General features: G+C 40.9%; 2 protein-coding genes across 7 annotated transcripts in view; both read left to right on the forward strand.

Moving 5' to 3' along the window:
- The window catches only part of NRG1 (neuregulin 1), a 1,048,028-nt gene that overhangs the window by 922,786 nt on the left and 100,447 nt on the right, over nt 1-24,795 (forward strand). For 2 of the 6 annotated variants that reach the window (XM_057303498.1, XM_044387475.2), the window contains exon 1: nt 4,049-4,873. The exons of 3 other annotated variants lie outside the window; for them this stretch is intronic. In XM_057303498.1, coding sequence (XP_057159481.1) covers nt 4,207-4,873 — 667 coding nt within the window. In that variant the 5' untranslated portion in view covers nt 4,049-4,206. Of the gene's footprint in view, nt 1-3,894; nt 4,874-24,795 lie in introns of those variants that run through there. One more of the 6 variants, XM_057303501.1, reaches the window with a different exon arrangement.
- On the forward strand, nt 3,624-3,894 carry LOC130541903 (uncharacterized). The gene has a single exon (XM_057303502.1). The coding sequence runs from the start codon at nt 3,703-3,705 to the stop codon at nt 3,889-3,891; it is 189 nt and encodes a 62-aa protein (XP_057159485.1). The 5' UTR covers nt 3,624-3,702; the 3' UTR covers nt 3,892-3,894.

A 24,795-nucleotide genomic window follows, 5' to 3' on the forward strand; every position in this document is an offset into this window, starting at 1 on the left:
CCCTATATCACTTAATAGCTTTGTGTCCATGGCTAAGTTACCTAAGCTGCCTGAGTGCGTTTCTTTTTCTTTTTTTTTTTTTTTTTGAAGACAATATGTACTGTACAGGATTAGTGAAGATAAGAATATATATTATAATATATATATAGAATATATATATAATAATAGAATATATATAGACTATAGAATATATATTAACAACCTAGCATAGTGCCTGGCACAAAGGTGGAACTCTATAAATGTAGCCTTTTTTGTAATGGACGAGGTGGTAATGTGATTTTTTAAAGGTAGCAAAAATCTGGCTCATGTTTATTTTTTAAGGGGACACAGAAATATGGGTGCTCCTGGGCTTTATTTGGATGGAGCCTGAAGGGTTAAAGTGGTCTCTCCTTGCAATTCTTCCTCCAAATAAGCATGTTTCATCCAAAAGAAATTCTGATCCTTCACCGATTCACACCACCCTTCCTCACTTCTTTACTGCTGTAGGGGATTTGATTAAGGGCTTATTCAGCTCCTAGTCCCAAGGGGGAACAATGAAGAATTCTTTTTTTTTCTTTACCTCCTGTACCCCCTTTCCTCGATGACATTCACCGTCTGATTTGGTGGGAAACAACTTTATAGGAAGCATCCTTTCTGCAAGCTAATCTTAGCTTCAAGGTGCCACGGGGCTCTTGGAATACCTCTCCAGGGAGGACACGTACACACCCCAAGTCCGATGTGTGGAGCCCAGGGGAAAGAACCACTGTGGCAGCCCACAGGATTTTGTCTCTGCTGTTATGTCCTAGCCTTTGTAGGATATGTTGTTTTCCTTTCTAAATGCTGGGTGTCTTTAAGATGACAGGTAGAGCAGAGCCCGATAACCTTTGTCTGCAGAACATGTTTGCTTTCAGTGATTAAGGTGAGGTGAGTAGTTGTTGGTATAAGCCGAGGACCACTCTTTTAAACTCTAGGTTACTGGTTTGGGGATCTTCTCTTACCTGCCCAACTGGGGCTGCCTGAACCCCATTTCGATTTTTGAAACTTAGATGATTGGCTGTGAATGAAATGACAATGTATTATACTTGAGTGTAATGTTGATTTGGGACAGAAGTGAGGCGTTAGGGACTGTGTATTGAAACTGGGTGATCTGTAAAGGAATTATCAAGTACCCTAAAAGCATAAACACTTACTTTGCTTATATTGGTTTTGAATATTTACATGAGTATTGATTATTTAAATGTTCATACCTCTCAGTATGAATACTGTAAATGCAAACATACAGATCTCCTGTGATATGAAATTTCAGGTCCATTGTTAGAATCTTTAAGAAAACTCTCACTACTTTAAAATCAAATAGTGAATGGGACACCTGAGTGGCTCAGTCAGTTGAGCATCTCACTCTTGGTTTCAGCTCAGGTCATGGTCTCAGGGTCCTGAGATGCAGCCCCACATCGGACTCCCCACTGAATGTGGAGCCTACTTGGGAGTTTCTCCTTTTGCCCCCCGCCCCCGCTTGTGCTCTCCCTCCCTCCCCTCTCTAAAATAAATGAATGAATTAAAAACTAAAATAGCTAAAGCTAGAAAGTAGGCAGAGGATCTTGTTTTAAGTATTCTTTTAAAATATTGGTTATCGGTATTATAAGTGCAGGTTATGGAGTGCATAAGTCATTTTGCCCGTAAGCTTGTCACAGTCATAACTACAATTAGGCAAATTGTTCCAGGCTTTTGTAGTTGTTGTTCCTGCAAACACATTTTGAGATGTAATGCCCTTTAAATCATTTATAATTATGGGCCAATTTCAGTTTGAAAGAAATGATAAAATTCTTGCTGTGTGCCCACTTAAAGCTTAAAAATATTTCAGAGTCGTGGAGATTGTGCTATTACAAAATATAATGTGCTTAAAGCAGAATTTCTCAGGACTTGAGCTCTAAATTTATTGCTTCTGGGACTCATATGATGGTTGCGTAGTATAGATTTGGAGAGAGTTTTTAAGACTCCTATTGACATAGGTGAGCAAAATGGTTCCTTGGAAACCGTTTGGGTGCGCAGTCACAGGAAAGCATGGGTTAAAGGTTCAGATGCGTATAGTGTGAACTGACAAGCAGGAATGGGAGGTTCAGGGAATCCTGTACTCCCTGTTAAAGACTGCATTTCCTCCAGCCTTTTAATGGCTGCTGTTTTAAAAGGGGGAAAAGGGGCGCCTGGGTGGCTCGGTCGTTAAGCGTCTGCCTTTGGCTCAGGGCGTGATCCCAGAGTCCTGGGATCGAGCCCCACATCAGGCTCATACACTGGGAGCCTGCTTCTTCCTTTCCTGCTCCCCCTGCCTGTGTTCCCTCTCTCTCTGGCTGTCTCTATCTCTGTCAAATAAGTAAATAAAATCTTTTAAAAAAATAAAATAAAATAAAATAAAAGGGGGAAAAATCCCGCGTTGAAACTATCTGTAAGGTAAAGCTACTGAAACCTAACCCAGTAGGCCTGCTCTTAGGGAAAACCGTTCTTAATACTTGCAGTGTGGTTCTAGCTGAGGACATGTGGTATATATTACAGCGCCCAGGGAGTTCAGCCCTCTGCCGTGTGGAGTCGCAGTGAAGGCTAATTTCAAAATGAAGTGGTAGCCTTTGCTCCCTTCGTAGCGCTATTTACCAGTGGTTCTTATTAGCTTGACATTAGTCTAGGACTGCTGTGGGTGGAAAGAGGAAATGGAAATTTAAATGGGACCAGACTGGGGATACATGAACACCTCTCCCCTCGCCTGGCACCCCTCCTCCAACATAGGCTCAACACTTCACCCTGGGTATTGCAAAGTCTTACAGGATCGTGGGGAACAGGGCTGAAGGCAGAGCTGTCCATGGTTCGAAAAAGAAGTGTTCTAACTGTTGGTTGGAAATCAGGTAATAACAGTCCTCTCGGTGAACAAAACTTATTAGAGGGCAGGGGAAGGAATGCTATCTCGCAGCGGCAGGCAAGAAGAAATTGCTGTTGAAAAGCTTACCTCTCTAGGGAGGAATCAGATATCAGACTTTGCCAAGCCTCAGGTCCAACCCATAAGGTCCCACCTACATCCCCCGCCCCATCCCAGCTTTGTTAGATTGCTAGCATCGATCGCTGGCTTTTTCTGACCCAACGGTGGGTGAAGGAAAGAGAGCCGGCAAGACTGGAAGCAAGCAAGGTGGGGGTGGAAAACTGGGGCCGCTTTTTGAGGAGAGAAAAAGAGAAAGGGAAGAAAAGGGGTGGGGGCCATGGGGAGTGAGCTTAACTGGTGCCTGCCTGCTTCTCTTTGATTTGATGGCCTTTTATTCCTTCTAATTGGATAAAATAGGAAGTCACTGGCAGTCCTGCGTTGCTGGGTCTACTGATTTTACTCAGACCAGCCAGCAGCTCTGGAGTGCGGACAGAGGGAGGAGGGAGGAAAAAGAAAGAGAGAGAGAGAGAAAGAGACAGAGAACGTCTTTGGATGAGGAGGGGAAAGGAAGAGAAAGAGACTATGAAGCAGGGCAGAGCCGCAGAGGAAGAAAGTGAATGAGCGCTCAAGAAGGACAAAGAGGAGTGGTTGGGGGGTGGGGGTGGAGGCAGGGCGGGGAGGGGAGTCACCGCCCCTCCGGGGCCGCACTCTTCCCTTCGGATCCCTCTGTGATGATCCTGTTTGCAGTGATGCTCGGAGGGCAGGCACCTGCTGCTCTGTAATGATTCAGCCTCTTTCAGCCGTCGCGTTAACACAACAGGATGCTGTTGCTACTGTCACTGCTGCCTCTCCTGCCGCCGCCGCTGCTGCCACCGCCGCCGCCGCCGCTGGTCCTGCTTTTGCTTTTACTTCTCCTGCATGACAGTTGTTTTCTCCATCTGAGCAGACACCAGCTTCAGATGCTCGAGGTGAGAAACATGCCTTTCAGTTTGGGCTACTGGTTTACTTAACTGACCCACCATCGGCTCGGTTTCTGTTTTGGCCCCGGTCCTCTTGACCGGCCCGGATGGCTTGGAGAAGCATTTGAAAGAACTGCAAAAGTGGCCCAGAAACAGCAGTCACGAATTACAATATACTTTTATTTGGTAGTTGCTAGAGGCTTTTCTTCTCCTTCCTTCCTCCTGAACTCCTCTTGCTTTTTGATAATGGCCTTGGACTTGGAAGACTTATCGATTTCCCCCTGTAAGATGCTGTATCATTTGCTTGGGGGGGGCTCTGCATGGTAATGGACCGTGAGAGAGGCCAGGCCTTCTGGAGGTGAGCCGATGGAGATTTATTCCCCAGACATGTCCGAGGGAGCTGCTGAGAGGTCCTCCAGCCCCTCCACCCAGCTCAGTGCAGACCCATCTCTTGACGGGCTTCCGGCCGCAGAAGACATGCCAGAGACCCAGACTGAAGATGGGAGAACCCCCGGACTCGTGGGCCTGGCCGTTCCCTGCTGTGTCTGCCTGGAAGCCGAGCGCCTGAGAGGTTGTCTCAACTCAGAGAAAATCTGCATTGTCCCCATCCTGGCCTGTCTGGTCAGCCTCTGCCTCTGCATTGCCGGCCTCAAGTGGGTGTTCGTGGACAAGATATTTGAGTATGACTCTCCTACTCACCTTGACCCTGGGGGGTTAGGCCAGGACCCTATTATTTCTCTGGATCCAAGTGCCGCCTCAGCTGTGTGGGTAGCATCTGAGGCATACACTGCACCTGTCTCTAGGGCTCCATCTGAAACTGGGGTTCAAGTTACACTGCAAGTTGACAATGCAGTCGTGTCCTCCCAACCCGCAGCGGTACCCACCCCGAAGAATCGTATTTTCGCCTTTTCTTTCCTGCCGTCCACTGCACCATCCTTCCCTTTCCCCACACGGAGCCCTGAGGTGAGAACACCCAAGTCAGCAACTCAGCCACAAACAACAGAAACTAATCTCCAAACTGCTCCTAAACTTTGTAAGTAGAGAGAGAGAGGTGATGAATAATGGAAAGGGGTGGGCTTGAGGCACGAAAAGGTGTTCTCTAGCGCAGGGAGCTCTTTCCTTGTCTTCTTCTATTTTAATTGCATGGTTTTGTTGAAGCACATCATGTGACAGCGCTCGGGGTGGCCTGGAAGAGATGCGTAAAATGATCTTGCAAACTGCTGGTATGAAGCAGGGTTCGCTCCAGCCAGATTGTTCACAGCCTCGGGTGGGGGACCCACAAGTGGAGCGTCTGCGAGTCATGCTTGAATGTCACTGCAATTCCACTGATTTCTAACACTTTTAAAAAATGAGACAGCAGAGCATCCTTTATATTTTATGTCAGTGTGACTTCCATAGAGCGGCGAGTGTGGTTTCGTGTCTTTTTCCCCTGGAGCCTTCCATCACCCCTCCTCACTCTTTTGTTACCCTCCCTCCGCCTCCCAGCGGTCCCACACGGCCTGTTATCTGCCTCCATCCCTTCTTCCTGTTCCCTTCACCGCTCTCACCACGTTTCTATTTTAATTGGTTCTTCCTGAGAGCGCATTTACCGTGCTCACCCCTCCGTCGGGCAGGCTCTTGCTGTCCTGCCCAAATTGGAGTTTCGGCCACTGAGCACTTATTAGGGGCAGCTTTATTTTCTTCAGGACGCAGTACAAAGTCTGCATGAAGGGATTTTCCCAAATTAGTTTTGTCTTCTGTAATCAAATGTTTAAAGAGCTTCCCTGGCAGTCATTAAAAAGTCCAAGATCCATTAGTAAGGTACAGCGTTTTTTTTTCCCCCCAGACGTGTCATTTTTGCCCGTCTGACTGCAGCCCCGCAGTTTAATAACCTGTGAGTGAGGAGAAACCACGCTCTTAAAACAGTCCAGAACAATGTGCTGCTGTGCCGACTGGGTCGCTGCGATGCTTTTACAATGCAAAGTTGACAAGGATGAAACCATGACTAGTCAGATTGCTCCAAACGTCAGTATAGAGGGAGGAGTCTCCTCTAGCTGCTTTTTCCCTGTATGTTTCTGATTTATTGTTGTTGTCTCTGTCTTCTACCACTTTTTACCGTTGATGAATATTTCCTTAGTAGAAAAAAGTGAAAGGCGAGAGGATTTGGTTCTTAATAACGTGTGTAAAATCTCTTAAGAGTTGAGGGTAAGGGTTCCGTGATGAAATACTCACCCCTTCTGTTTCCCTCTGGGTGGTAAGGAAGAATAAAGGCTATCTTTTCTAGACGTTATGTTCCGAATGAGGGAGACCCGTGGGGTAGAGAAACACGGAACACTAGATTTGTGCTTGTGAGTCAAGATCATTTCATACACAGCCGTTTCAGTGGCAAAGATTAAAAAAAAGAGAGAGAGAGAGAGAGAGGCTTGTTTTTCAGGTGTAATTAGGAAAGAACCTCCTTTCTGCAGACACTGCTTTGTATTTTTATCAAATCCCTGAAGCATCATTAAAGGTCTGACAGACATCACTGCATTCACCGCCTCGTCCCACCTGGCAAAGTGACCGGGAAATAATACCCAGATGAAATGACAGGCTATAAAAAGCAAGTACTGAACCTGCAAAGAGAAGCAAAATTCACCATGAAGACAAGGTTACCTCTTTGTCTTTATCGTCTGAAACTTGTCTTTAATTAAAATGTGCCCGAAGAGGTTTAGTTGTCCAGAAAAAGAAAGAGGACTCTTTTGGGGTGGGGAAAAAAAAAAACAACTCTTTAAGTAAAGTCTGTGATTTTGTCATCTTTGGGGCCCCGGGCGGGAGCAAAGAACCATCCAGTTACCTTTTCCTGATCTAGGGCCATGTCAGAAAGTATGTTGTGACTTTTTGAGACATTATTTTTTAAGGTAAATTCTTCTGCTAAGTGTTTTCACAGGGTATGCCTTTCATATAGTTTCTCTTCTCTTTATTTTCGAGCTTGGGCATTGATTTTCTGGCATTTGCATTGAGTGGAAAAGATTTACTGCTGCCTAAAAGCATCGCAGTGGCCAGTTCTGGCCAGAGACACAGCTGCAGCATTTTGAAGTGCGTTGGAGATAAGCCTGGAAAAGCAGTGTGGGAAGTAGTTTTCTCCTGAAAAGTTAGGGGTAGACCGTGCTTAACACTTGACCGCCTATGGGTTTTCTATGTGGGAAACTCTGTGTTAATTTTTTTTTTTTTTTTTTTTTGCCCAGTGCCTGAAAACAACAAAAACACTAATATCCTAAAAATTAGGAGTCTATTTTTGGGGGGATGAGGGAGGAGGAGGGAGATGGGTCCAGGGAGCTCTGTTTTCAGACACTCCTATAAGTGGATGCTTTGTTGTTTAAAAAGCTTGTAAGTGTGGACTAAAGAAAAGCAAAAAAAAAAAAAAAAAGCTTGGAATCAGACTGTCATTTTGTAACCTCGTTCACTTTTTTCCTTCAACTCAGAAAGTACTGCTTAGTCACAGAAGAAACAGAGCCTTCCTTTGGTCATGTGTGTTTTTGACGTGAGCTGCGCCGTGATGGTGTACGTCTTAAGGCGACGTTATCATATCTGGCACATGCTCTCCCCCAGGTTTCAGGACATCATTCTCCCTTTCCTATCTGTCTGAGCACATTCAGCATTTAAGCGCAGAGCTGTAGCCCTCAAGGTCATAGTCTGTGGAGGGCTAATTGATTCTTCTTTATCCTGGAGCCTGAGAGAGTGGAAGAGAGACAATCCTGGTAATTGTGTCTGCTCTGTTATTCCCCAACCAGTCTACCTTCTAGTATTAGGATTTTATTCTATGAACCCTGGAATTACTCCCCTTCCCACCGACTCTTTTAAAATTAAAACATTCTTTGTCTTTAGTGTAGTAAAAGGCAGTATGTAACATTTTAAATTGCGTATTGGAATAGTGGTTACATCAGGTTTTCTAAAATGGGCATTTCTCTCATAAGGTAATATAATTCTGTGTTTCCACCAGATTAATCTATGCATACATTTAGATCTCAAGAAATCTAATGCAGGATTGGAAAAATATACATACTTTTTCTTTTTAATTTGAAGTTTTTCTGTGTGTGGGTAGTGGTTTCCCACTACCATATCTTTATTTGCCATGGTAATAGTGAAGTTTTTATTTCTCACTGGGGCACATAATACTTGAACCATTAATTTCTTTTCTTTGCCTGGGCTTTAAGACTTTTCTTAACCTCTGTTTGTATGGAAAGAACTGACTCGGAGAGATTGCAAACTTAGATTCCTATAAAGAGAGCTGATTAATTAAATTGTAGCAGAGAACCATAGTACCATCTTGGGAGAAAATATATTTCTGGATGGGAGAGCCTGCTTGACAACAGAGCCAAATTTGTTTTGCTTTGTCTTAAATCTCTTTGTATTGGGTTGCATGGCAAACCATTGTTACCACAGTGACAATATGAATCACTACCCTTTGCAAAAGCTCAACATGATTAATTGAATGGACCAAAGGATTTCTTCCTTTCAGTTTCAAAGTGGCGTTTATTTAAGCCCAAGAGATTCTTCTAGTTCCTTGCAACTGTACTTGTAGGGATTTCAGGGTGTTGATTTCAAATAACTTTTCTCCGCTTTAACCAAACTTGTTTAAAGCCCAAGACATTAAAAACTGGAAGTGAAAGATCCTCGACTGAAACCAAATAATTTGATAAATTCACTGGTGAGGAAACCCGGGCTCTGAGGACTTAGTGACATTCTTTTACTAAAATTCACAACATGCCGAAAGGTTTAGTGAAATCCAAAATAGTAGGAAACGGAGTAGTGTTCTGTCCCCCAGAATTTAAACCCACATGTGGCTCTTTTCTCCTGTCAGCTTCTCCATGGTCCAGAGAGTAGAACTAGAGACCAACTCTGGTGGCTTCAGTGGCATCCAACGGTTAGGGACCTATGTCAAGTGGGACCACTGATTAAGCATGTATAGTTCATGCTATTGAAATTCGGTGTTCTTCCCACCTTCTTATTTTGCTTTTATTAAATTTTCAGTAGCGCTAGTCTTTTCCCTTTTTATTTGATCATCCCTACAGTGTTCAGGTCACTGTTGAAAGCAGATCGGGTTTTCCAGGGTGGGCTCTTTGCTGACATAGAGCAGATGGCTCCGTGGCTCACCTCTTCCCTGCACTGCCCACCCCGTTCCTCCTCGTTCCTTGATGATCCCTAGATCGTTTTCTTCCTTCCTCTGCCTTCCCACCCACCCAATTATCTTTTTTTTTTTTTTAATATTTATTTATTCAACAGAGATAGAGACAGCCAGCAAGAGAGGGAACACAAGCAGGGGGAGTGGGAGAGGAAGAAGCAGGCTCCCAGTGGAGGAGCCTGATGTGGGGCTCGATCCCATAACGCTGGGATCACACCCTGAGCCGAAGGCAGACGCCCAACCGCTGTGCCACCCAGGCGCCCCCCACCCAATTATCTTTTGAATCCTCCTTTATTTTTCTAATGATGCCGCTTTGGCTTTATTTATTCAGTATTTCATTGTGTTCTAAAATACTAAAGCATCTTTACTGATCTTTTCACATACTTCATTGCATTTTAATACTGAATGGCATTTACACATATTACAAACACACATACAAAAATACGTCTCTAGAACAATATACTGGTTTCTGATTGGCACAATGAATTCAAACTTTTGTCCCTCTTCCAGATCACTCCCTCTCCTTTTCCTTAGTATGTTTCACACGGTTTCTCTGCTGACTCTTATACACGTTTGTACAAATCAACATTTCTGCTTTCCCGGAAAGTCATTATGTCCCAAACCATATATCTTTGTTCTTCCTCCTTCCCTTTTCCTTTTACTGTCACCTCATAGGATCCTTTTAAAGTGTAAAGAAAGAGATAGTTTATAGATCGAGAAACTGAGGCATAAAAAAGTTATGACTTGTCCAAAGTTACACTCAGAGCCGCTGAGAACTAGAACATGACTCTTGTCTACTGAATCTGTCCGAGCCGTCTAGTAAACCATAAACTCTACCATGTCTGCTCTTATGGCGGTATTTCCATTTTTATTATTTTTATATGTCAACCATTTTCTTCCGTTATTTCCTCCTCCTCTTCATTCAGTGAATACATATGAAACACCTGCTCCATGCAGGCACCGTTCTAGATGGACCTTATTGCCATGAAAAACAATGAAGGTTCTTACCCTCATAGAGCTTATGTTCTAATAAATTTGAAGAATCCAGTTGCACAGTTTGAATCCACTTGAGGTATTTCTTTACTTAACTCTACATATAACTCTCTGAATTCAGCATGTCTTCTCTTTACCTTTGTTTTTCTCACATTTTTTTTTTAAGATTATGTTTATTTATTTATTTGACAGAGACAGCCAGCGAGAGAGGGATCACAAGCAGGGGGAGTGGGAGAGGAAGAAGCAGGCTCATAGCGGAGGAGCCTGATGTGGGGCTCGATCCCCTAACGCCGGGATCACGCCCTGAGCCGAAGGCAGACGCTTAACCGCTGCGCCACCCAGGCGCCCCGTTTTTCTCACATTTTGATGACCACTTCTGTCATCGTGGTAGACTCCTCTCCTCTAGCTGTTGAATGCTGAACACTTGCCTTTACCTTAAATGTTCTTTATTTTAAAGTCACACCAGTTCCCAGTGGTGCTACCAACAAGCTGGGTAACTTGGGGTGATTCACATTTGACCTGTAAGACACTCTTTAAGCAAATCATTGAAGCGATTGGGAAAGTAGTCTCTGTCTAATCTCTAGGAACATTTTACAATGAAAAATATATACATAATTCTTCTAGCATATAAATATAGTAAGATTATTTTCAGATTCTAGAAAGCTGAAACAGCTATAAATATTTTTGTTTTTATTTCTTGGTCATAGTTTCCGTTTATTGTTTTGGCTGATAGAACAAGAATATTAAAACACTCCCAAGGATTTTTAGTTTCATTACCCAGAGAAAGGCTAGCATCTGCCATTCAGGTATTAGTTCTCAAAATGAATGAAAACTTGGGTTCGTGTAACCATTTAAATAAAGAGTGATTGAGAAGGGAATAAAGTTAGTCCTCATCACCTCAAACCTTGTGGCCATGTTTCCTGCAGTGAATTTAATCCACTGTTCTGTGTGTGTGTAAGCATTCCAAGAGTGTTTACGGATAATATAATTGAAATTCTGTAATCATAGAATTTTCCATGTTGAACATATGCTAAGATTATCTGAGTGACTTCCGAGGTGAGTAAATTAAAATCTGGAGAAGTGAAGTGACTTGCCCAAGGTCACTCCCTCTAAGTCATGTGAGTGCTGAGAGGAAACTGAATGATCCTGGTTTTCACAACACCTGGCTTCTCTTTTCCAAACTGTCCTCAGCATTTTTATTCAGGCAGTATATATTATCTTAATCTAAATGGCTTTGCTTTTCCTGTTAGTTATGTAAATCTTAATTGGTAAATTCTCTCACTCCATCTCAGGTGTTCTCTTTAGGGAAGAGAATATTACGTGTATGATTTTGACCAGTATAGGACACCCCTCTGGAGCAGAGGTTGGATGGACATAACCTCTCCCAACATGGTGTAGGGGAGAATCTTTTCACTATCAAAGTTATTCCAAATGGAATGTGTATTCAGAAAGAATTTAGTTTCTTCTACGTGGAAATATTTAAGCAGTAACACATTTGAGGGAGATTCGTATTCCAAGCAACTTATTAAATATATTTACCTCTCAGGCCTCTTACAACTCTGATTCTCTCAGTCTCTTGTCCCCCTTTCCAGTTGGGCAGCCTTGAGTCTTTTTTTTTTTTTTAATAATTTTTATTTTGTTATATTAGTCACCATACAGTACATCCCCAGCAGCCTTGAGTCTTAATCCTCCCTGCCTTTCCCATAACCTTGAGCAAGTTAGATCATCCCTGTGAATCTGTTTCCCCATTTATATTTGAAGATAATAGTACGCATCTCTTGGACCTGTTTAATGAGATACTGGAAAACACCAACTCGCAGGACTAAACCATAGTAAATATGAAGCCAGTCGCAATTTTCTCCCTCATTCTGCTTTTGATTCTCTTCTTTACTTTATTCTTGTCCCCCTCTGACCTCAACAGAGTGGTTTTGTAACAGTTTGGAGAGTAAGTGTAGGAGTTTGGGGGAGCTTATAAAAAACTTAGAAACTAAGGTAAGAGTTGAGGAGGCGTCACAGTGAAGTGGAAATTCTACTGGAAACTTGACATCAAGTCCCAGCTCCACCACTTATAAGCTAGATCTGACCTTGAGCAAATCACTTCACCATTTGTGATTTAGAATTTACATCTAAAGAAATGGGGATAATGAATACTTAAAACTCTCATAAGATTGTGTTGAGGACAAGATAAGTTACTCTGTGTGAGAAAAATACCTCGTATTAGTACAAAGTTTAAGAAGTGTTAACTTCTTGGGGCACCTGGATGGCTCGGTCACTTGAGCATCTGACTCTTGGTTTCCACTCAGGTCATGATCTCAGGGTTGTGAGATCGAGCCCCACATCAGGCTCCATGCTCAGTGGGGAGTCTGCTTGAGATTCTCCCTCTTCCTCTGGCTCTCCCCCTGCTCATTCGTGCACACATGTGCATGTGCTCTCTCTCAAATAAATATACAAATCTTTAAAAAAAGAAGAAGTATTAACTTCTTTCTTTTCCCTCCTCTCTTTCAGGGTTCATATGTACATGTATTCATGAGTACATATGAACATTCCTAGGAATAAATTATAGGCAGTCTTAAAGGTGAATTAATTTGTATTGTCTTAGGCTGATATAGAACTTTACAATTTCTTAAACCCCAGTGCCATAAAAAGAGTGATTTTTCCCCCATAAAAATTGGCTGGAATATATAAATTACTATTTTTAAAAAAGATTTTATTTATTCATTTGAGAGAGAGGGAGAGAGAGCATGAGAGAATGCACATGCAGGGGGAGGAGCAGAGGGAGAGAGAAGCAGGTTCTCTGCAGAGCAGGGAGTCCGATGCGGGGCTCCATCCCAGGACCCTGAGATCATGACCTGAGCCGAAGGCAGACGCTTAACCGACTGAGCCACCCAGGCGCCCCTGGAATATATAAATTATTATTCTTAGTGGAATGTTCAAAATTTATGGTGTAATGGGCTTTCTTACGGGTACGATGATAAGGAGTTACTTGTAAAAGAGGAAAAGACAGAGGGTGCCTAAATTTGTGTTTGTCAAGGAAGCATAATCTATGGGAAAATTGGGATAATGAAAACGAATCTATATGAATTAGACGTAGGGCATGGGATGAATCCTTCTTGATCTAAATGAAAATTATATTCACCTAACTGTTTTCATTGTTACGAACTGGGATTTCCAGACACCAAAAGAAAAGAATTAAGCCTTTTTCACCATTTCAGAAAACTCATGGAAACAACAATTTACATACAATCACTTAGTGAATTCAAATATCAAAATCTTTTAATTTGGGGGGCGCCTGGGTGGCACAGCGGTTGAGCGTCTGCCTTCGGCTCAGGGCGTGATCCCGGCGTTCTGGGATCGAGCCCCACATCAGGCTCCTCTGCTATGAGCCTGCTTCTTCCTCTCCCACTCCCCCTGCTTGTGTTCCCTCTCTCGCTGGCTGTCTCTATCTCTGTCAAATAAATAAATAAAATCTTTAAAAAAAAAAAAAACTTTTAATTTGGTTTAAGATTTATACCTATAATATAAATAGTATATATGCTATATATATATGCTATATATATATATATATAATTTATACATATAACATTCCAAATCAAAGAGAAGATGGTTTGATAATTACTTAATAGATAAAACTGGGTAAATAAAAGCATTTAAAGTGTAGAGGAAAAGATTTCAGTGCTTGAAAAAAAAAACTCTAATTCCATATCTAATTGCTAAAGGCTTGTAAAAGGTAAAAAAGAAAAAAATATTGTTGCAGGAGTAGAGAATTGTACCTTAAAAATGTACTGGAGATTCTGTTGCAGTGAATTTGAAATGAAATCTTATAAGCTGGATTGCTGGTTGTAATTCTACAAAAAACCAAAAACAAACCAATAGTGCCGTTCTACGTATATGCACTTAAGGGACTTCGATTTTTTGTTATAATTTATGAGAGCTTGTCATTTACAAAATGTGTAGTGACTAGTGTAATATATGTGTTTTCATTTATTCGTTAATGTGGAACTAGAATTATGTGAAAACTTTTACGCTGTGGTCATCTTGATTGTTACTAACTCAAGTATATTAGATTGATTGACTGCAGAAGTGGGACTCAGAATCAGTATTGGAGCAATGAGGCAGCCCCTTTTAAGGGGGAAATTGGTGATAACGATCACGGGCAGAGTTTACCTGGGTATAGGTTGTTCTGACCGAGCAGGGCAAATACACCGATTGACCCAATAAAATGTGATGAAATATAACGGAAAACTTCCTAGAGTAAAACAGGTTTTCTTTTTCATCACGAACATGGTGTGACAAGAGGAGAGTTGATTTACTATGCAGATCTTCAGCAATAAGCTCTTGAGTGTTTGAATTGCCTTTCTTGAGGTGCCATTTATCCTCGCCAAAGGGGAAATTTATCAGCTCTGTTCTAAACAAAAATTAGTATAGAATTTTATATTCATGTAATTCCCTAATAAAAAGAACCCTGTCCTCCATAAATTATTTTATTTTAAAAACTCATAATTTAAAAGTAAGCCAAATGTCCATATATTCATAGCCATTTGGAAGGCAGATGAGAATAACACAGAAGACAATGCCAGTTGCCGTGAGAAAGAGAACTTAATTAGGAAGCAAACGGAGGACACTAGGACACTCAGGTCTTAACTTTGGTACCTATGTCCATGTCAAATGTTGCTATGATTTTATTTCTCCAGTTCCCCTCCCTTCTCCCTCCCTTTCCTTCTTTCTTACTTGCTATCCCAGGGTTACTTTTCTCTTTACTCTGCTGTTCATACCCACCATTACTTTTCCAGTAACCTCACTGCACCGTCATCCCCGTTCTCCCACCCTGTTCTGAAGGCAGTGTCCCAGAGCATCAGAGGTTATGGAGCGGATGGCCCAGACCTGTGGTTTCTCATGGGATGGGTTGTTGGAGAGAGTGAAGTGAGACCTTAACCGCAGACTTGACCATGATTAGCCTGATTACTTTCAATGTTGCCTCTTCCTTTGCTAAGTAACAGGAAGTATTTGTTTTATGAAATATGTTGGTGTCATGCAATAAAAGCTCCATAAATAAATGGAATGATCTAAGGACAGTGGAAGTGAACTCTTGTTAGCATTTGTTTGTAATCCCTTGGTGGAGCTTCCTGGGTCATAATTGCTTGCTCTTCTGGGAGCAAAAGGAATCAGTAACCATTGATTGTTACGTGATGCTAAGTCTTGCCTACAAAGCAAATCTTAAGAATGATTAGTGGCAACATTCAGTGTTACAACGCTGATCTTTCCAGACAATAATCCTTAAAGCAAGCTGGATTTTTACAGTTTTTCCCATCACATAACTCTTATGATTTTTCAAAGAGAAGAGAAAAAAATAATATCATACACTCTGCAAAAGACTTTGGCTTGCATACAAAACAAAAACATTATATAAAATAATTACTCTAGTCTTCTTATCTTTCTATTCCAATGCCAATAGGGAGATATTGAACTTAACCCCTGTCCAGGGAGTTCTGTTTCATGTTGACTATGTTAGTCGTAGTCAAGGACCTACATATCCCCTACCTATTTAGTGAACTACACATAAAAGCATTAGTATCAATATATTAAGTCTTGGGCTTCTCAAAAATCTTTAGGAAATTAGTTATTCTAGATTGTTGAGTTTTTTAAATAGCTGATGATTTATCACCATGAAACTTTAATTTTTCTCCCTTTTGGATTGAAATCTCTTAATAATCTTGTTAAATGGGATTTATCCTATATAGGATGTTCATAATGTTGGGTATTGTGATATCTTGAGGATATAGTGGATTATGTTACAACTTTCTTGAATACTGTCATCTTACTAGGTCATATTAAGTTACATTAGGAATTCCTGCCCTAGAGTGGTGTATATATTTGAAATGTGTGTTGGCTTATTGTGTAATCACAATGATAGTTTCAGAGCTTTAGCAGAATAGAAACAATGGAAACCAAATCTTCTTTTTTAGCACAGAGGAACAGGCTCAAAGGTGTTAAACTTGTTGCCAGTGATCACCTAGAACCAGAAAATTTTGATGATATTTTCCTATATTGTGTGTTTTCCTCTATCAAGTCGCTTTGCCATCAGTATATATTAATGAAACAGTTTTTCACACTTCTTTTAATTCATGGTTCTGATCTCCTATGGGGTTTGTAAATCAAGTTTTCAGCAGGTTAAGCATTTATATAAAAGATAAAATGTCTCTGAGAAAGGTTCTTTCCTTGAGAAAGCGCATAAGCTTTGGTGACATATGTTTTCCTTATCAAACCTGACTCCTTCCTGTTTTCTGAATCAGCAAAGTTCAGGATGACAAGGTGAGTGACAGACGGAGAGGAAGAATAACTACTTGGTTCTCTGGGTGCTTAGATTTAGAGGGCCTAAGTTTAATTTGGATGTCTTATTTTTTCACTTGTTACTCCTTTCATAATATGTAGGTTGGGGTTAATAAATCTTTAGACATTGATTATAGTACCTAATAGGAAATTACTTTTTGGACATGTGAACTCTACGCAATTAGTCAATGTGCTTTATTGAATCTGTTGCAAAATTGATTTGAGAGTTCTCATGACTCACAAAACAGAAGTTACTTTCATTCCATTTTCATTTCTTCAGTTCACCATAGCCAGGATTTAGAAAACACTTGTATTATCACATAAATTCTTCTCTGGTATCCAAGGTCCTGTCGTAGCAGGACCCCAGGCTTCCTATGTAGGTCAAGTCCAGCTGTCCCTTCTCCACTACATACCATATGGACCATGTTCTAGCCAAATGGGACTCTACCTGGAATATTACTTTATTTCTCTCCTCCACTCTTTGCTCATTCTATTGCCTCTACCAAAGATGTTCACTTCCCACAGTCTCTACCTCCCCTAATTCTGCTCAGGCCTCAAGACTCACCTTCTAAGTCAGATGTGGACCGTTTCCTCCTCTGGAGCCCCGTAGCACATTGTTTGTGTCTCATCAAGGTACTTACCCCATTCTCACTTGCAGTGCTGTTATTTGGACACGTGCATATCACTTAATACTAGACTGAGAAGGTAATGAGCTACAGCTGATTCATTTTTGTGGCCTGTACAATGTCTAGAAAAAAAATATTTTATCTGGAGTAGGTGTCCCATTTGCTTATTTTGGGAATACAAATTGAGGTACACCAAGAGTGACTTGCTTATGGCAGCACAGGAAGGAAGAAAATGATTTGAAACCATACCTTACGTTTCTGGAATTTTAATTTGGAGAAATTCCATGTGGAGTTCAGTCCTTACAAACTTTCTGAAAACATGATTCTGGACACTTTAAAATACGATTTGCAAAGCCTGGGCATATAGCTTATATATAGCAATATATACATTCTCTAGAAAAATTTGCATTTAGGCGACGGGAAATTTCATTTCATGATAGTGTAGTGTTTAGAGGCACACACTGGATCCAGATTGTGTGGATTTGAATCCAAGCTCTGTCTCTGGCTGTGTGACAGTACAATTTATATAGACTGTCTGTGCCCCAGTTTCCTTGTATTTGAAATGGCGGCAATCATCGTACTTCCCTCATGGGTTTTTGTGAGGATCAAATAAGTTAATGGACACAAAGCATTTGGAATCGTACCAGGCACATAAGTGCTACGTAAGCATGAGCCACCATTACTATGCAGTTCTTTAAATTACATTACCTTTCCTTGAATTCCCAATATGATTTCTTGCTATTGCTGTAACAAGCTTAAAGGAAGGGACAGGAGTTTCCAGGGACATAGTGACAAAGATGTGGATACGCTACCATTTTGATTTGGTTTGTTCTTGTGGTTTTTCCTCTGTGTATTTTGTGCTCCTGTCTTATCTGCATTGTTCTCAGCAATTAGAAGGAGAGCGGAGAGGGATAGTCATCTGTCTACTTGTCAGCCAGAAATAGAGCTACGTGGTTGAAATGGTTTCAGAGAGAAAGTCCTCCTCACCAGTGAGATGCCCTCCATTGATACTGCTGTGGCGAGTCACATGCGTGCGTAATTAAATCTGTTCCTCTGTCTTCATATCCTGTCTTATATTGGTGCGCAGGTCCACGAGGAGACAAAGAATTCCCCTTAGCTGGTGGAGAGCAATTGCAGAAGTTTTGAATGCCATGATGCTATCATTTTAGCAAGACAGAATTCTACTTGTGATCCAGATGTAGCCAATAAATTAATGTGATGGTTGGTGCTGTCCATTATGACATAACAATGGCTTGGAAGTACCCGAATTTTATTAAACAGGATCACAGCAGAATCATTGACATTTTAGAGACGTAAGAGCTATGATAGATATGCTGGTCAAGATATTTTACTTTACTCCTGAAGAATCCGACATCCAAAAGTGTGAAATGATTGGGCTTTAAGTATCTTCATAGTTAATAAGAAACAGAGACCGGTCTAAAAGATGGGAATGTCACCGTATTGTGCTTTTTGCAATATCCCTTGCTACTTTTAATAAATTAAATCATTTTTTTTAGAGCTGGAAGAACTTCTTCCCCCCCCCCCCCATCTTCATATTCTTTATTGAATGCCTACTCAAAAGCTTTATTCCAGGAGTTTATCTTCTAAGGGCAGAAAACAGTTGAAAGAATAATGACTAAGTAAATCCAGTACTATTTTAGAAGGAGGTAAATTGTGTGGAAAATAGCCAGCGTAAGTAGAATGAGCAGTGTAGACTGCATCAAGAAGGTAACAGTTAATGAAAGATGGAAAGAGGTAAGAGAGTTTCATGTGGATATATGGAGGAAGAATGTTCCAGGCAGAAGAAAAAGCTGGTGCCAAAGCCTGAGATGCTTGCTGGCATCCTGGGGCAGGGAGAGAAACAGAAGACCGGTGTGGCTTGAGCTTAGTGATTGAGAGAGTAAGAGCTGACATCAAGGAAGTGAGGAGACCTGGCATGCCGCTGGAGGAAGGGTGGCTCTCCCACCAGCTGGGGATGGAGAATCATTGCAGACTTTTGAGCAGCAATGGGACTCCACATGCCTCAGGTTTTAAAGGGATCACTGAGATGTTAAACTTCATGGAGAGGGATCATGGTGGAAGCGGCAGGACCAATGAGGAGACGTTGCTGTAATCCAGACACAGGCTGTAGGAGTGGGGTTTAACGCCTTTTTGGATTATTGGGTTCTGAACGTATTTTGAAGATGGATTTAGAGTGATTTAATCATGAGTTGGAGAAAGGATGTGAGAGAAGTCAAGGATGATTCCTGACTGACCAGCTGAAAGGATGAGGTTATCATCAGCTGAGATGAGGAATCTGGTGGGGAAGAACTGAAGAGCATTTGCTCCGTCTCCCCATTTCATCAATGTTAAGTAAGTCAAGGTGCTGGCCAGAATTAGAACTGTGGACATTATCTCCTGGTACCAATAGAAGAAGGGATGCCTGAGAGTCCCCTGTAAAATCAATACAATTATGTACTACCAGAGGTCCTTATAAACACAAAGGAAGAGTTACAGTGGACTCCGTGATATCTGGCTAGAATGTTCTGTAACCCCATCCAGAACCCATTACATGTGATGGAATTAAGCCCTGAGGGATGTTGGATAGGCTTCCAACAAACCAATTTATAATTCCTCTTTTTATGATTTCTTTTAACCAACCTTGTTCTGTGCTTGCATTCTGCTCAACCTATTCCCTTTTCCTGGGAGCAAATTAACCCATCCCTCTTACAGCTCCCTCTGGGGGATCTTTGGAACTTTATTTCAGGAGTCCACTCATCTTAGACATGTTTCCTCTATCCCTAAGCTGAACTAAGTACCCTCCTCTGGGCTTTTGCAGAATCCGATATTTTCCACCGATTTCCCACACGCTCTGTTTACATATTACCTACATGCCTCTGTTCCTCAAGATTAAGGATTTCTTTTGTCCTTTATATAGGTGGTGCACACGGTGCCATATAGTAAGTGCTGTATGATTGCTAAATGGAAGTACTTGTGTGTCTCTGGCATAGAATTTTTTGCTTCTCCATTAAGCTCTTAATTTTCTGTGTTTCTTATGAAAAGATATAACACAAATAGTAGAAGGAACTTATTCTCAAATTCCTCTTCAAGCTACCAAGGTGTCAGCTGTTTCTTGTTTCACTGATTACCCGCTCTCTACTTCACTTTTTGGGGGAAGTACATGGACAGTGAAATGGACAAAAGGCAGTTTTTAAGAGCAGAGTAATCCAGAGAGTGTGAAGCCCCCTTCACTGGCTAAGGTGGTGGTCACACATTTCTCAAACATGCAGCCCTCTGCTCAGCCTGTGCCTGTAGTCTCTTTACATCCCGGTTCTCCGCTACACCCCAATTTTACGCACTACACAAGGTCTTGTTCAAGTTCTTCTTTTTTAGAGACGTCTCCTATATATTACAGCCATCATTAAACTCTTCCTCCTTTCCAGCAGCCCTTAACATCTTTAATACTCACGTGTGTACTCAAACGTCCATCCTCTTACATAATTATTTATTTCAGTTGTGTGTGTTTCATGTCCCAAGAGAGATGGTCTTATATTTGCTTTTGTTTACCTCTCCGTACCTAGAGAAACAGGTTAAGCACTTGCTAGCTCTAAGGCCCTGTGTTCAGAGTGGCAGGGTTAAAAGAGATTAATAGAGCTGGTTTCTGTCCTCTGAGAGCTTGATCTAGTCAAAGACATCAAACACTTGCCATTAACTAAAATACAGAGTAGTATATGAGCCATTTCAAGAGTGAACACTTAAGAAGTTGGACGTCAAGGGAGACTAATGGCCGACAAGGAATGGAATCAGAGGCATCTTCGCTAAGATGAAGGTTAGAGGTGAGCATTGAAAGGTACATACAGGGTGCAGGTAGTTTAGGTGAAAGGAAAGGCATTAGAGCAAAAGAGCCATGATGAGTAGACCAGTTCACTGAAGGGATTCATGGATAGCTAGCATTTATGAAGCATGCATTGTGTACTTGGTGTTTTAGGTGTGTTATCTAGTCTTTACCAACCCCCCCAAAACCCCCACAAGCTGGGTATTACTGCTGTCCCTCTTTTAGAAGAAACTGATGAAGCAGAAGAAACCAGTGGTCCCGACATTAACTGAATGAGAAGAATGATGATGGTGATGATCTGAATGGTAAGAGAGGGAGCAGGAAGGAAAGCACAGGTATTAGACTACGGAGAAGGAATTCCACAGGACTGAGTCAATGTCAGGAAGGAGGGAATGGTTCTGCACACATTAGTGATTTAGTGGTTGTTAAATTAAGGAACTTCTGAATGACAAGTTCATGCATTTATATGGTGCGTATTTATTGTGTCCTATTAAGGCTTTACTAATCTACAGAATCAGTAGATTTATGATAGGAAGCGACTTGGGCTCCAATTTCCAGGAACCATTCATTGCTTCTTCCTGGCGGAGCCACTCAATTAAATAATATTAATTGTTCTTCTTTTGGTATTGTATAAAAAGTAAAATTGATAGAATATAGAATTTAAAGGCATTTTTATTTTAGTTTTTATTGTGGCTGGTAAATCAGAATCCTTTAGGGATATATATTCTCTTTAATAAGCACCAGTAATTTATGTGCTGAGATTTCTTTTGATATGGAAACTACATATTGAATTTGTAGTTACCCAATCTAGTATATGGTCTCTGTGTAGTATATTCATAGCATACTACTTGTGTAACAAATTCTTTTGTTAGTGCTCCCATGGTTGAATTTTCAGCTTATAATAATAAAATTATTACCAAAACCCGTGGAAGATGATATTCCTACAAAATCATTGTTAATTTTTTTCTCCATTTTCATGGAATATGCAAGCAAAGCAGTATATTCATTAAATTCCACATGTTAGTACCTTCGATTTGTTCAAAATACGGACTCTGAAGTACCGCAGTTATTAGAAGATTTTGGCAGAGTATTAATAATGACATTCTCAATTTGTAGCCCTTTCATCCATGTAATTTTAGTGATATATGTACTATGTTCTAGGGAAAGGAATCTTTCAAGATTAAAGAGGCAATCAATACGTTGGTGCATTTACTCAGGTTTTCAAATCTGCTAGATGGAAAGAGGCAACATAGTTCCTGCTAGCACTGCTCAGAGACAAGCCATTGATACTGGAGGTTTATCAGACATAACATGCTATAGATGCAAGTAGTTAATGTGTGTTTACTTCGTTGTGTCTTTAAAGCAGTGCTCCCTAAGTTAATATTATTAAGAAGTTACTGTTTTTTAGAATCGGAATAAAGACAGTAGAATGAAAATATTCCAGTGATTAAAACAATGTATAAAAGAAAAAATTGAGCGGGTCTATTTCAATGCGATCAGAATATGCAGTATTTTCTATCCAAAGATGCATTCCCATTTGAATTAAAATTCATTCAGTGATTTAAAAAAATTCCAATTTCTATTCCTTTTTGCCTGCTGTCTGATCTTGATCTTAGGTTTCTTTTGTAAACAGTTCTTTTAGTTTTGCACCAAAATTCCTTGGTGCCCAAAGCAGTAGTTTAAAGAGAGAGTCGAATTTCTCCATTTGCTTAGAAATTAGGATTTAGTTCTACGTACCTCCCTTTAATGCGTGTCAGGCATGTACACTTTGCAAACTCAGGAGCGCTCCATCGCAGACTTTAAAGTCACGCGATCAGGTGAATGTCGGGTGGAGATCCCGAGACAGACTGTTGTTTAGCATTTCAAAGTCTGCCCTCTTGTGCCCTGCTTCCAGGAGGAGAAATAGAAATCACCAGGAACCCCAAGTGAAAAATCCCTCTAGGAACAGTGCAGGGAAGGTTTCAATTTAGGTCCCTTGACTTTTGCCTTTGGTTTCAAACTTTTGCAAATGGAAACATTTTCATGGTTTTCAAGGGGAAAAAATGAGAGATTGTTTCCGTGTCCCTATTGTATCACTTCTAGTTTGCCTTGACCTGACTTAATGCAGAAGGAGCTCTGCAAACCCCCCTCACCCAACTCTCCGTGCTTATTACCTAGTCTATTTTTGTCCGAGTAGGGTGGGAAGATCAAAACAGCGGAATGATCTTTTAATAAATTTAGTCAAATTTGTGAAAAGTAGGATTTCCTAGGGAAACATACTGATAAATGTGATTTCCTTACCACGTATTAAAACTATGGCTGCTTCTTATCGCGCTGTGGATTTATGAAGATACAGTAAGTGCTTGCTGGAAAGATGCTTTAAGCTAAAGACTTAGAACACACTTGTTTCTTCTTTCCTTACCGTTTGATCATTTGTAAGATCTTCTCTCAACCTTAATCATTAAAAGTGGCTGATCGATGTTGACGGCTGACGCAGGAGACTATTTCAAATAAGTTAGCAGTTGCCAAAGGCATTATGTCTCTTTGAGTGTCTTATAAAAAGGGCCTCATGACATTTTCCCGATGATGATGATGATGATGGTAAGAAGGAAGTAAGAACGCCTGTACTGCTCCTTTGAAATGTGAGGTCTTGGTTGAAGGTCTCCACTATTTAATACCTGGGAAGAATCCCAGCCAGGATTTCCTGTAAGATTTATTGTGCTTTGAATTGTCAGCAGAGTGTTTCCTCCAGCTGAGCTCAGGGAGATAATCCAGTTTAGATCACTAATGGGTCTCAATCAGAAAAATATGAGTGTAGGTGGTTGAAGTGTCAGGGTTGGGTTGGCCGCCTCGGCGGTGTGCCAGCTGGGGCTGACCTGTAGAATGAATGTTCTCATTAGAGAGACTCCTAGATTACCAGCTTCCCCACACAGCTGTCTCACCTGGCATGTTGGGACTGTTTCTCACATTATGCGTGCCAGAGACGTAGTAAGATCACAGATCCTACATTGGCAGAATTCATTATACCAAGCATTATTTTCATAGTTTATTTATTTTTAGTTTCCGGAACAAAACAGTCCATTTTCTGTTTGACTTCTATACTCTAAGATTCCTGTTGTTTTGAGGAAAAAGAACGTGTCTGCCTCTCTGTAGATTGCTGACTCTGACCACCTACAACTTTAGAAGTAGAAAAAAAGGGAAGACACATTGGTACCAGTAGTCTTTATTATTATAATCAGTATGGATCCAAATTCTATTAGCAACAATAAAGTCCTCTTTCTGTTTTCCTTTCATTTAATGAACAATTTTTGAGGGGTTATGTGTATAGAATTCTTTCCTTTTATTCTTTAATAGAGTATATTACATAAAGATATTTATAAGGAAATTGAGTATACAAGGCTTCCAAGGCAGAGTGTAACACTGATGTATACAGAAACTCAAGGGGTGTTTTGACAGCTGAATCCTTGGGAAGTACTTGCTGAAGCCTCAAAATATCCCTGTTGTCATACTGTCTATTTTATATTGTTCGAGATGGTGTTGATAAAGGGCCAACGTGAAAATTAGAGGGGGGGAAAAGGGCAGGAAGCAAAAGATAGAATAAGGTGTGTATAGCACGTGACATTTTTGCCAATTGTATTGATTTGGACCCTCCCAGCAGGCCCAAAAGGAAATAACGAAAGAGTCCTATAGCTTAGTAAATCCCACGTTCTGTCAATATACAAACTTTTCGTGTGGACACCAGAAAAAGAAAATCACCAAGAACGCTGAAGGCTACATTTATTTTGAATTGTTCAGGATGTTTAAAATCCAGGGGCTAACTCCAGAAAGAAATAGATCGGATCAGTAAAGTCCGATTGGAGTCCAGCATTTGGAGTTAAGCAGCTTTTCTCTGCTGTGTACTGACATTGGAGTTAACAGATGGGTTTCGATTGGATTTCTTCAAAATATTACAGTTCATCTGACCTTTGGTTAAAAAATATCTCATTACTTACTTTGGAGAAATGATTGGAGTTGGTCTTACTAGGTCAGTGCTTTCAGAATCCATAGTTTTGCCTCATGGCATGTGCTTAAACAGG

This window comes from Ursus arctos, unplaced genomic scaffold (genome assembly GCF_023065955.2).
Source record: "Ursus arctos isolate Adak ecotype North America unplaced genomic scaffold, UrsArc2.0 scaffold_27, whole genome shotgun sequence".
Lineage (NCBI taxonomy): Eukaryota > Metazoa > Chordata > Mammalia > Carnivora > Ursidae > Ursus > Ursus arctos.